This window comes from Peromyscus maniculatus, chromosome 4, assembly GCF_049852395.1.
Source record: "Peromyscus maniculatus bairdii isolate BWxNUB_F1_BW_parent chromosome 4, HU_Pman_BW_mat_3.1, whole genome shotgun sequence".
In the NCBI taxonomy this organism is placed as follows: domain Eukaryota; kingdom Metazoa; phylum Chordata; class Mammalia; order Rodentia; family Cricetidae; genus Peromyscus; species Peromyscus maniculatus.
The window spans coordinates 71,436,970-71,450,828 of record NC_134855.1 but is presented as its reverse complement, the minus strand read 5'-3'; the positions used below and the strand labels follow the sequence as shown (position 1 = coordinate 71,450,828).

Here is a 13,859-nt window from a genome sequence, read left to right as displayed (position 1 = left end):
CTGGCATGCTAAGTTGAAGCAGGACCAAGCCCCTCCCTGCTGCATCAAGGCTGAGCAAGGTGTCCCTCCATAGGGAATGGGCTTCAGAAAGCCAGTTTATACACCCAGGATAAGTCCTGGTCCCACTACCAGGGGCCCTACAAACAGATCAAGCCACACAACTGTCACCCACATTCAGAGGGCCTAGTTTGGTCCCATGCTGATTGACATTTTCAGATCACTGCTTAGTACTTGTTTCCCTGGTCCACAGATGTTCACTGGCAACCATCACTAGAGAAGGAGGACATAGGGGCTATAGTCAGAGACCCTGCTATCATGACCTACTTCCTCCACCGCTGAGTATTAAACCTTGAGCAGTCACCTCCCTGAGCCAAAGTCCTTAACATACGGAAGCACCTGTTAGTTGAAGGAGCCCTAATACTGGTGTACCAGAGTCACCTAGGGAAGATTCCATTTGCTTTCCTGGGTTGTCCTGAGTTGTTGCTCCTGGTGTACTGCTCACACAGAAGAAGAAAGAGTGCCACAGTTTTGTTGTTGTTGTTGTTGTTGTTTCTGCTCAGAACACACCTTGGTTGAGTGCTTTACTCTAGGCCCTGCTCTCTGATTACCATCCTGATGTTTTATACCAGTACTCATGCCCTACGTCCCCAGCAGGTCTTCAGCATTGCAGCCTGACTTACAATCAGATCCTGACATTTAAAGAGGACAGCAGAGCGCCAGACAGTATTGCTTAGGGCCTACACTGCTTGCATCCTAATCTAGAGCCAGGTTAGTCTGTGTCCTGTGTATGGTCTCATTGTTAAAGGTGAATATACTCTGCTGGCCTTCATGGTGCTCACCTGTAATCCCAGTATTGAGAAGCCGAGGCCGAAAGGAGCTTGAGTTTGAGGCCAGTTCAGGATGTGTAGCAAGTTGAAAGCCAGAGTGGATGGCATGACAGCTCCTGTCTTCAGACAGACCAGTTCAGTTTTGGTTCTTCATGTGCTAGGACTTACCGCTCTGACCAGACCAGAGAGATGTTTCCAGTCAGGCCTGAAGTGTCTGACCCTCATTTAAACATTGCCTTTAGGCTGTTTACTGGCCATGTGCTTTTTGTGAATCTAGTACACATCTTTCTAACTTTCGCTCCTTAAAATGCTCTCGCAGCCCCTCTTCTGGAACTGTAAATGCGGTTTCTTACCTCACAAAAGACAGTCACGTGTTTGTGTTCCCGTCCTGGTGCTCCACTCCCTCCATAGGGCCCCAGCAGGTCATCCACTGGCTTCGGTGGCCTCCTTGGGCATCTGGACTCCATCTCTCCTTGATGATCCATTCCATTGTTCATCAATTCCAACCTTTCTAACACTGAACTGAAACGCAAGCTTTCCCTTGTGAGGCCGGGGTCTTGTTTCCTGTTACTGTGGTGCTCTCCTAGCTTGAAGGGAGTTATTCCTGCCCACTCCGCTCCCCCATGTCAGTCAGTGTGCTTATTTCCTTCAGCAGCTCTTCTGAGGCTGCGGCTCCTGGTCTCGTTGCCATTGTCAGAACAGCCTCACTGGGATTTGTCAGTCTTCCTAGCAAAGCGTTTGCTCAGCTGATTGTTTCTGAGCTGCGCGTCAGCTGCCACTCTCAACACTGTGGTAGCCTCAGTTCCGCTGTCCCTCATTGAACATGCTCGAGGACTTTCGCTCTCTTAGCTTAGTCTCCTTTGGAATCTCTTAAGCTGAGGCCCCCAGACTTAAGCCTGAATGCCCATGTGGTTTTGGAACATTGAGAAATTGTACGAAGCTGTTTTCATTTCAGTTGGGGCACATACCATCATCTGCATTCTCAGCCCCTCTGCTCTCTGTGACTCTTGACAGAATACCTAACATGGCTGAAACTCAGTGTGAACCCATGTGACCCTCACTGTGGGTACTCATGTTCTCTTCAGCGTCACAATATTTATCCTCCCTTTCCCATGTGAAAATAATGCCTGGTAAAGAAGATGAAGGAAAACTGGAGGCGTGGGTGTCAGCCTCTGTTTCAGTTTCTATCACACCATCTGCCCCACGGGCTGCAAGCCTAGAGTCTACTCCTACTGCTTGCTTCCAGCGTTATTTCAAATCTGAGATTCCTCCCCAATCCAGAGCTGTCACCATACGGAAGGAAGGCTGTATTTCCAACTACAGCAGACATTTGTACAGGACAGTGAGCGCTCTACGTGGGCCAGCGTCTGCAGACCAGTCCTGCCTTCCATTCTAGTGCTTAAGCTCCATGACTTACGATAGCCCAGCCCTCTTCACACTGCTGTGCACCAGCAGCAAATGTTGGAATAAGTCATCTGATAAATGCCTTAAACTTTAATTCTGCCCTATTACCCTTGCCTAACTCTTCTGTAAGCAGAATTCTGTTTTCAAACTCAGGTGGGAACTGACATCCACCTCATACAGAACCCTGCAATTCACAGGAGACTTTAAAGTCTTGAACTCATCTTTAAACCCACCCTGTTTTTCTCCAAAGTTCTCTTTGCAGTCCCAAAGGCAGCAGCTTCCTTTGTTCCATGAAATGCCATTCTAGTCCCATGTTCTGTCCTTTCTTGTCCCTCGCCACCCACACCTTCACCAGCTGACCTGGGCCCTCACCATCCTCATGGCTTTCACATACTTCATTATTAGTCTGCCTAAGGAACAGGAGGTTCCTTTGCTAGGAACCTCTCTTCCAGACTCCACTAGAGAGTCTTAATGTCACCAGCTTCCCTCTAAATTGTCCTTGCTGATTGCCTATCCACGTGCTGTATTCCAATGAACTTGCCATTAGTAGCACCTTGGTACATGTCTTCCTGTGTTCCTGCATGCATATCTACTTTGGTCCATGAGTACCTGAGCCAATGAACATACGCTTTTTAGAAAGTTTCCCCCAGGCTGCTTCTCTGTCAAAACCCTGCTACAATTCTGCGTTTCTCTGGGAAGCACTGTGTGATTGCATTCAGATCATTTTGTCTTATGAAAAATTTTAATTGTCTCAAACATATATAGCTTTGTGTTTCTGAGTTTATTATTGCTTGGTTATATTTAATTTGACAGAGTCAAAATCTTCATGTGCTTTTTGCCCCCATCAAAATAATTTGTGGCAGAGACAGACACATGCATAGGAAAAGCTAAATAAATAAACACTGGTTTCCCTCACCCACAGCACTTGTGAACCACCCATCTGAGAAGTAAACATAAACAGTGTATGTGTTTAGTGCTGTTGCCTAAGAATTGCTGTCACCCTGGTTCAAACACCCTTTGGAATAGATGCTATCAGCAGAAGCCTGAAGCAATTCCAGGGCCTTTCTTCACTTGAATACTGCCTACCATTGTAAAATGCTCTCTCTCTCTGATACGTTCAAATTATGCATTTATATAATACTAGGTGTGTCCATAGCCACGTGATCGAAGTATTGGGAAGAGATAACCTTGAAAACTTAGACATTTTGCAGGTAAACAACATGGATGCTTTCATATAATAGCCAGTACTGAAAGAAGGTAAGAGTTCTGGTGGCTGATATGTAGAACTGAATGGTATTGTAAAATAAAATAAAAGGAAAAAAAAAGAGTTCTGAGCCACAGCCTATGTCCTAGTTGGGGTTTTCATTGCTGTGATAAGCACTGTGACCAAAAGCAAAGTGTATTTCACATTACAGCTCACAGTCCATCATGAAGGGAGATCAAGGCAGGACCTTGGGGCAAAAACTGAAGCAGAGGCCATGGAGAAGCATCGCTTACTGGCTTGCTCTCCCTGGCTTGTTCAGCCTGCCTTCTTAGGGGTGGCACCAACCCACTTTGTGTTAGCTGGGCCCTCCCACATCAATTGTTTATCAAGAAAATATCCCACACACTTGCCTACAGGCTAATCTGATAGAGGCATTTTTTTAACCAAGGTTTCCAGAAAATTCTAGCTTGTGTTAAGTTTACAAGAAGAAAAAAAAAAAAAAAAAAAAAACAGCAGAGCGCCTCCTTATGCAGTCTAACTATATGTTTAGAAAGCAGTCAGTAGTCTGCCTTTGGCCAGAGCCACATTGTATAAGCCCATGTGTTTTGCTGGATGAAATTTATCAAAGAGTCTTTCCTGTCTCAGAATGGGGTGAAGGAATCCTTTTGGAGCCATAGGAGGAGAAAGAAAAAGAACCTGAAAATCAGACGAGGAGCAAGTAGAGACAGCTCTGACAACTTAGTCGCCAGGCAGCTCTTCTGTGTACATTGCTTTGGGGTTCCCAGGGGGAGCTCTCTCCAGCTGTTTTCCTGGCTAATATGAAGCCTAATATGTTGCTTGCCGTTCAGCTGGCCGAGCCCCAGACTCTCGTTATGTGACCACTGACAAGGGAAACCATGGAGTTTAACGTCTTCAGTTGCCTGCAGGACAGGGCAAGACGGGAACAGCAGAGCCTCAAAAACATCATAGGTCACATTGCTCTGAACTCCCATTACTCTCTCCCACAGCTGCTGGGGTCTGCTGTGTGCTGGGCCCAGGGTTGAACATTAGGAATACCATAGCAGATAGATAGAAACCTAAAATTAGATCCTTGTTGGCCTGTATTTATATCCCTGGCCATGTATTCTGTTCAGTATTTGTTCAGTATTCTGAAGAAGGGGCTTTACCCTAGATCCTTTTCGCAGGATGACCATAACCATAAAAAGTTAGAGCAAAAAGCAGTTGGCTTAGGAAACCTAAGAGGAATTTACTTGAAATGACAGCAATAGGGTTTATAGTCACATGATCATAAATAGAGCCTTCCAGATTTCTCAAGGAAGAATCACAGCTTGACCTCAGGCTTTCCTGTGTTCCACAGTAAAAGCTGGAAAGAGGGCAGAGGGTAACACCACTGGCCTTGTGCAAATTTGTCTTCGTCTGTGGCCATCAGTCATGTTTCTCACTCTAGCCCTTCCCCACCAAGAAACTACTAACATGCAGTTATGTGGCTACGGTCTGGTTGTGTGTATGTGAGTCCTAACACTGGCCTTATTAACACGATGTTCTTAATCTCTGAAAAAGCTGGAATTGCCAGCTGAAGGAATAATGAACTGGCAGAGGCTGTCAGGCCAGTGTTCTCATGTTAACCAGTGGGTACATGTTGTAAAAGGAGACATTTTGCTCTTTGTTTTTGTACCCTATCCACTTCTGGAAGGGATGAGACATGACATTTATGAAGCACACAGTATAAGGCCCAGCAATTAATTCAAAATAGGTAGCAAAGATTAAGTAGTAAACAATTTAGCAAAGGAAAAAAATTATGTTAAGAAACAGAATGATCATTTCTGAGTATCCTCATAGCCTAAGCATATGGTGGAACTTAATGGTTGTAAGCTTCATGGGAAAATAAGACAAACATTCTAGATTCTTGAGAGAAAATTTTTGCTAGCATTTTCCACTGAGAGCCACTGTGGGAGTCCTTAAATACTTGAGCAACATAAATAACCATTTTAAAGAAATTAAACTAGCATATGGCTATTTTTATAATAATAACTACTGAAAATGGAAGCCTTCATGTAGAATTAGTATTTTCCTACAAAATCATTGTTCAGACAATTAAGCAAGCAATGTGCACTGGGCACATAACTGTTTCATGGTAACTAAATAAACTCGAAAAGACCTACATGTCCAATAAATAACAGAATAAACATCATCTTTGCCATCTGTGTTTTGTGTATAGAGCAAGTGATCTTTCACAACAAATAATGTGTGCCACAGCTGTCCTCTCACTGGTAACACCATCCCTGGCTCCTGCCTGTGGTTCCCGCCATTGCTTTCTGGCAGGGTTTTGGCAAAGGCTAAATGGCAGAGATGGTGCTCTGTTGTGAGGTTTGAAGATGCTGAGTGGTGTTCTATAAAGGGACACTGTAGCTGTGCTTCTAAGCAGAGCCAAAATGTCCCCAAAATCAAGGTTTGAGTCACTCAGTACTTGAATAAACGCTATGAAACTTGACAACGCGACCCCTTGAATTGCAGGCACAGTGGTTGAGGAGAGCAATGGTTCTGACGAGGTGGAGAAGTCAGATGAAACAAAGATGTCAGAAGAGATACTGGCTTTGGTGGATGAGTTTCAGCAGGCCTGGCCTCTGGAAGGCTTTGGGGGAACACTAGAAATGAAGGGGCGGCGTCTGGACCTGCAGGGAATACGGGTACTGAAGAAAGGCCCCCAGGATGGAGTAGCCAAGAGCTCTTGTTATGGCGACTGCAGAAGTGAAGATGATGAAGCAACAGAATGGGTAAGAACTGGCAGCGCAGAGTGGAGGAGAGGCCGGCAGGCAAGCCCGGGAGCCTGAGTTCAGTCCCGAAGCCCATAGAAAGCCAGGCACAGTGGCGTGTGCCTGTGATGCCAGCACGGGGAGGCAAAGGCAGGAGACTCTCTGGCTTGCTGGCCAGCTGGCCTAGCCTTACCAGGAACTCCAAGCCAAGACCCCATCTCAAAAAAACAAGATAGACCACTCCTGAAGACGTATACTTCAAGTTGTCCTCTGACCTCCACACCTGTGCATACCAGTGTGTACATAAACACACACTTGAATATACAGACACACACATGCATCCACACAGCCACAAACACATACTTATACACAGAGTTCACCATCTCAGTCTTCATAAAATGCATCCAAGTCTTTGGGGGACACCTAATATGCAGGTGTGAAGGTTTTGGGGTATGTGGCTCTACCGTACTCCACATTCCAGGACATGGATCACACTGGAATTTTCCAGGAAGCATTTCACTTATATAAGCACTCCTACTTCCAGGAGGTGAGAGGAAGTGGGATGGGTATAAAGTACCCTCAAAGCCACAGACTTGGGACAGATGGGGTACTTCTTTTTAGAGTCTATATGTACTTGTCAAGACCAGGTTCTCTTGTACATTTCACTGCCAATTTTTCATTTAGATCTTTAAAATTAAACTTAGCCAGATGCAGTCTACACCTGTAATCTCGGCACTCAGTAAGCTGAAGCAGGAGGATGATGTGAGCCCAAGAATTCAAAACTAGCCTGGGCAACAGAGTAAGATTGTTCAGACTACTACTACTAATAACAACACCAACAATAAGCTTAAGGAAAAACTTAACAGGACTGGATTTTGGAAGATATTTTTCCTTTTCAAACTATATATTTAAATTTTTTTTTTTTTTTTTTAAAAGATCTATTTATTTATTTACTTATTTTGTATACAGCATGTATGACTACAGGTCAGAAGAGGGCACCAGATCTCACTACAGATGGTTGTGAGCCACCATGTGGTTGCTGGGAATTGAACTCAGGACCTCTGGAAGAACAGTCAGTGCTCTTAACCTCTGAGCCATCTCTCCAGCCCCATATTTAAATTTTTTTAATTGGAAACTAGGGGAATATCTCAATGTATAGAAGCACTCTATTCTAGTGCACTTGTGAACCCTGCCGCTCATCTCAAGTATTAGCCAGCCACAGTAGCAGAAATGTCTTGTCCCAGCATTCCCACAGGGAGAAGGAAGCAGAGACAGGAGCAACCCCAGAAGCCCTCAGGCCAGCTAGCCTGGGCTACACAACAGTGAAGAGACCCTGCTCCAAACCAGGTGGCAAGTTCCAAACCTGGAAGGTTGTCTTCTGCTCCCTACACAAGAGCCTTGCCATTCTTGACTTGACCCCACCCACACACAGACACAAATGAGCGCACACATACTCACATCTCACACACACACAGAATTGAGCCATAATAATTATACATATTTATGGGGTAAGTATATATAAACATATTTGTATCTCCAATGGATATTCCCACATGTATACAGTGATCAAATCAGGGTAATTAGTGTATCTATCCAGTTATTCTTTTTACTGTAATTTCCTATGTATATATCTTGATCATATTTACCCCCACTAACTCCTGTAAGACCCACCACTCTCACCCTCTTTTTTCCTTATAACCCACCCAGTCCCATGTGGGTACACATACAGTAGTGAGTATGGCACCACCCACTGGAATGTGTTGAATCCCTGTGGTGCCACACCTTTAACAAAAACTGACTCTTCCTCCCTCAGAAGGAAGGTTGTGAGCCCTTCTGCTCATCCTAGCTGGGAAGATGGCTGGGTTGGTCTCTATGAAGGGAACTGCAGCTTCTCTGAGTGTATGGTATAGTGGACCTGCCATCTCCAGAAGACCTTGTTTTGCTCCAGCCCTCCCTGACCTCTGGCTCTTAGTCCTTCAGCCCTCTCTTCCTCACTTGTCCTGAGCCTTGTGAGGAGAGGCTGTGATAGAGCTGTCCACTGTGGTGAGCACTCCTTGTGAGGAGAGGCTGTGATAGAGCTGTCCACTGTGGTGAGCACTCCTTGTGAGGAGAGGCTGTGATAGAGCTGTCCACTGTGGTGAGCACTCCTTGTGAGGAGAGGCTGTGATAGCGCTGTCCACTGTGGTGAGCACTCCTTGTGTCTTGGCCAGTTCTTAGTTTCTGAGTTAACCACCATTCACTCAGCACACAAAGTCCTCTGATTCGGTCTGAGAACTGCACTAATCAGTGGGTATAAAGATAGAAATTTCAAAGGCATTTGATACTGTATCCATTTAGCAGAATAATAGTAATGGGTTCCTCCCACCCTACCCCCAGGAATCATGGGTTCTTAGTCAGATTTACAGCACAGGTATTCATTCTCTCCTGTGGAGCAGATCTTAAATCGAGTCAGATAGCAATTGGTTATCCCTGTAGTATCCATGACAATACTGCACACATGAGCATATCTTGCCATGCAGGTTGTTATTCACAGCTGAATAAAATCATCAATGACGTTTTTCTTCTAATAACCTGCATAGCACCTTCTGGTGCTATGAAAGGGAGCCAGTGGGGAGGAAGGTTCCCAGCAGTGCCAACTTGATTTTTCCATGTCCTCTGATCAAAGGGTGGGGGGATCTTCAGAAATAGAATCTTATCACCAAGTTCTGGTGGACTGGGTTATCCTTAAAGCCCCTGAAATCTCTAGTGAGCAACAGACTCACTCATTGGTCTCATTTGTCTCTAACGTGTTTTTGATTCCCAGATCACATTCCAGGTCAAACGTGTAAAGAAACCCAAAGGGGATCAGAAGAAACCTCCTGCGAAAAAGGTAGAGTCCAATCAGGCAGAAAATGGACAGCGTTACCAAGCCAACTTAGAGATCACTGGCCCAAAGGTGGCGTCTCCTGGACCCCAAGGTAAGTGAGAATGTCTCAGATCTCATTCTTCTTCCCCGTCACTGATTCTCTCATAAGGGATGTGTTTTGTGACTTAGAGCATTCAGATTAGAAGATGAAAGGACCATATCAGTCATTGGGATAAGAAATGTTTTCAGACTTTGGTTTTTAACCATTAACTATTTGGGTTAAAGGTCACTATCATACACCCAGGTGACTTTTTTTCCCCCAGCAATTAAATGGTGGTGATAGAATTCCTCTTTTAAAATGTCATATCCCTTTTTAAAGGAATATTTTTACTATCTTAGACTGAAAGTTCGATTCATTAAAATTTGTCTTATTTAACTTATTTAGATAAAAGTGCTGTCGAAAGCAGAGGGCAGTCATAGAATATATAGAATAGAATCTATAGAACATATAGAATAGAATAGATTATCCAAACCTGGGGTGCACTTTAATAAGGTATGCACACAGCACTACCAGTGTGACAAAATGTCCAGTCAGTCGCAGCCATGGAACAGCAAACATTAACAATTAAGATTTTTGCTAAGATTATCTCTAAATGTGTAGTACACAGTGAAAATTAACTGAGCAAATCTGAGGTTAGTTTGACAAGATGAATCAGAGAAATTTAGAACATACCAGTAATTCTTCTGTTAATGCACTTTAGGAAAGTTGCCTTGTAGACACCACAGACATGTGCACAGAGATGTTGATTACAGGGGGCTCCTTATCATAGTAACAGCTGATACGCAGCCTAAATACTGCACTTTCCTCACTAGGCTACGGCATGTCTGGCATATGCTGTACAACAAAGAGACAACACAGCAGATGAGTAAAGACAGTTTATGAATGGCATAAGGATGTTCCCATCCTGCGAGTTAAACACGCTGTTTTATCAACTGTATTTTCCCCACATTTCAGTAGCTCTGATACATGAGATACATATCACAGCTGACTGTATGTGATAGTTGGCAGGATTTTTCTGTCATAAATTGTCTGAAGCAGTCCATCCCGTGAAGTTGATGGCCTCTTAGATCGGCTACCCTTGGCCTAGCAAGCAAGCATGCAGAAACGGGTAGAGAAGCAGGTGACCACAGCACTACAGATGCTCTCTGTGAGTCCTAAGAAGCTCTAGGTCATCTGTATTTTCTTCTTTGTGGTCTTTCCATTTTATAGATATTTTCTAATGATCCTATATTACTTTAAAGAAGCCAAAGGCTTCTTACAAAGGGGATTTTAAAGCCAGCATGGCTGAGATTATATGAGAGCATCTCAGCAGGTGTGTGCTTGCCTGTGGTGCTTGAGGGTTGAGGTGAGGACCTTGCTCATATTAGGAAAGTCTTCTGCCTCTGAGCTACACCATGGTCCTGCTTAACCAGTTCCAAATGGTCTCAATTTGATAGGCCCAAGTGGGGTGTTGAAGGTACATGTGAATGAGATCATGAAGCTACTTACTCTCCTTAATAGAGAATGCTCAGAATGGAGAAGGTGTAAAAATACTACAGAGCATTGGTAGCCCAGTTTAAATAAGTATGGATTCTGCCTACTGTCAGCTAATAAACTTCCAGTAAATTATGTCCAAGTTCTAAAGCAAATTATTGAGCAAATGTTTGTAAACCTGTGGGGAGAAATGGAGATCATTGAGAGCCATAGTAGATACACTAAGTACTAATAATAACATTGAACTAATTTCATTTCCTTTTTTGGCTAGGGCTTCTAAACTGGAAGACCAGGGAAGTGCCATAGACATAATGTAACTGGATTTCAGCAAGGCATTTAACATCCTCTTATGATATCCTTGTGAACAAGATGGAGAGATGTGGGCTCGAAGTTTCCCACTGCCTACAGGATAAAGTGCAGACTTCCTAGTGTGGCATTCAAGACCCTTTATAAACCAGCCTCTCTCCACCCTTCAACGCCACCTATGAAGCAGCCATGCTCTTATTTTACCCATGCCTTTGTACATGCTGTTCCCTCTGCCTGGAATGCCCTTATACCACCTCTGCGGTGCTAACACTGCTCCCCTAAAACTTGAAAGTCAAGTGCCCTTTCTCCCTCGCTGCCTTCAGACAGAATTAGTTGCCCTTCCGTTTGTGCAACTCTTGGGTTCCTTCTCGAGCACCATGCTGTCACAGTGTACCAGTTTGCTTCTGTTCGCCTTCCTCACTAGCCTGTGAGCTGCAGAGCAGGCTCCCTCTTTCTGTGTGTACCCCAGCGTGTTACACAGTTCCCAGACCCTTATAATAGGTGCTCAATAAATATTTTTTCAAGTGAATCTCTTAAGTATAAAAAGAAAGTGAGCTTTATTGTGAAATGTTTGCTTTATTTAAAGTTAATTTGAAATTTTTCCAAATTGTTCTTTTTTGCTTTATTAAAATCTGAATCTAAATCCCTGCCTGTACCTCAAATGTTTTTCTCATTCCGATAAACACCTACAGTGTAAAAAGTGCTAAGTAGAACTAAGGTTCTCCACCCTGCCCGCCCCCATCAGAAACCCATCCAATAGACTTGGTTTTGTTCTTTCCTGGGGACTGATCTGAAGTGAAGGGCTCAGACTGAAAAAGTGGGGCCTTTACTAGCACAGGAATTGGGCATGTGTGTGTTAGAATCAAATAACCTGTGCCTGGGTTCTGACTCTGCACCCTCCAGCCAGAAAGCTGTTGACTGTGTCCTCCTGTGAGCAGTGAGGATGAAAGCCTAGTGAGATCAGGAGTTGCAAACACTGAATTCAGCTTCTGAACACACAGGAAACACTCTTGAAATAAATGGTGGCCTTACATTGTCATTGATCCCATCTTGACACTTTCCTTTGTAGCTGTGATTCTACCAGGGACAACTTTGCACCCATGGAACATTTGGCAATATGTGGCAATATTTCCTGAGAAGGCTATGCTCCTGAAATCTATTGGGTTGAGGCCTAGGTGCTTCTGAAATGTCCTCCAGTGCACTACAGTGTCCCTACAACAAAGCATTATCCAGCCCAAAATGCCACAGTGCCAGGGCTAGATGCCAGCTTTAGAGATATCTGCTCCCATTAAGTCAGAGTTAGCCTCATAAAATCAAAACCCAGAAGGATAAAAATTAAACGTGGTAATGTTTAATGTCTAAGAGTATCTTAATCCTTATTTCATGTTGGCCAACTTCAAATACAACAAAGGATTCAGTTTTTATTTCATCTTCTTTGAGAAGACCTTATTCAGAGAGGATTTTTATTCCCATTGCCATTGATGATAACATTTTAATTAGATCTGTTTGTCGATGGTGCACATCCTTAAGATAAGATGAAAAATGGGCACCAGCAAACATAACGGTTTGGGTTATATCATCAATAGGGAAAATTGCAGGTTGGCTTCCATTCCTTTGTACTGTGTCCATTCATGACATACTTTCCTTCCAGGAAAAAAGCGTGACTACCAGAGTCTGGGATGGCCCAGTCCAGATGAATGCCTCAAACTCCGCTGGGTAGAGCTAACTGCCATTGTGAGCACCTGGCTGGCAGTTTCTTCAAAAAACATTGAGTGAGTATCTTTCATGTGACCTTCCTCGTGGAATTTCCTTACCCATGAACCACAAGGGCCTCAGCTGACTCCAGCAATGGCTTCTGTGTCATTGGTGATTGAAGAGTCACCTTTCTGCTACTGTGGTCAACAGGGCATGGCCATTGCTACCCATGGCCTAGATGGACTTGGTCCACGCAAAGAGTGGTAAATGAACCCCCAAGGTGCCTTCATCTGCAAGCTGTCAGAAGTCATGTGTAGCATAGTTCATGTTGATGGCCAGATCCTTCTCTTTAGAAATACAGAGGCCATTGCATAGACATTGTGCATTTTTAGGGGAGGTTGGGTAAATTTAGGTTTACCAGAACCTGTAAAGATACAGCAAGCAAGGGGACTTTGGTGACTTTCCTAGAAGTATTGCTGTTCCCCTAGGCCTGCTAACCTTATTTTACAGTCATGTCTAGTCAGAGTGACTACTCCTAGAACGTCCTTCACCTCTGATGGCAGTGATCCCTCCCAAATTTGTATCTCCAGACCAGACCACTCTTCAAAGTCCCACCATCTCAAGAAAATGTGTGCGCGTGCGCGTGTGCGTGTACATGTGTGAATACAGGTGCCCATGGAGTTCAGACAAGGGCATAGAGTCTGTGGAGCTGGAGTTGCAGGAGGTTGTGAGCCACCTGACATGAGCCCTGGGAGCTGTAGCTGGTGTGTGCTCTTAACCACTGACCCATCTCTCCAGCTCCTCCATTTCATATTCTTAGGATACGTTCAGCTGTGCTCAGGCCAGAAACCTTGATATCATCTTTATACTTCTTTTCCTCATCCCTCAAACCTCGTCTGTTCCCAATTCTTACTACTTTTACTCCTTGAGAACTTTTCAGAATTGCTTTTCTGCATCTACACTGCTCCTCCAGAGTGTCTCTGCTCCCACACAGGCACATGCGTAGCCTCCTAACCAGACCTCCTGCACTGCTCAGGCTTGCCTCTGTCTGACCCTACCATGAGAGTTCTTTGGATGCAAGTCAAGCCTTCTTGCTCTGCCTGCACCCCCCTCAGTCATAGCCTTCACACCAAGACCTATGCTGTCTCCAGAAAGCTGTCACAACCACCCTCCTTATGAGTACATTTTCGTCATAACTTACCTCATCTGTAATGCTACCCCTTCCAAGACATGAGTAGCGTAACAGCTGGGACTACATATGTTTGCTTTATTATTATAGTGTTGGTATCTG

At 44.3% G+C, this 13,859-nt stretch overlaps 1 protein-coding gene across 4 annotated transcripts in view; it reads left to right on the top strand.

Annotated features, from left to right (window-relative positions):
• Nucleotides 1–13,859, top strand: part of Ttc17 (tetratricopeptide repeat domain 17) — a 105,676-nt gene that overhangs the window by 58,005 nt on the left and 33,812 nt on the right. For 2 of the 4 annotated variants that reach the window (XR_013050606.1, XR_013050605.1), the window contains 3 exons: nucleotides 5,950–6,209; nucleotides 8,992–9,145; nucleotides 10,839–12,645. Coding sequence is in view for 2 of the 4 variants with exons in the window: in XM_042275781.2 (XP_042131715.1) it covers nucleotides 5,950–6,209; nucleotides 8,992–9,145; nucleotides 12,525–12,645 (535 nt within the window). In the remaining 2 variants the exon portion in view is untranslated. The remainder of the gene's footprint in view (nucleotides 1–5,949; nucleotides 6,210–8,991; nucleotides 9,146–10,838; nucleotides 12,646–13,859) is intronic. The other 2 variants (XM_042275781.2, XM_042275780.2) reach the window with 1 other exon arrangement.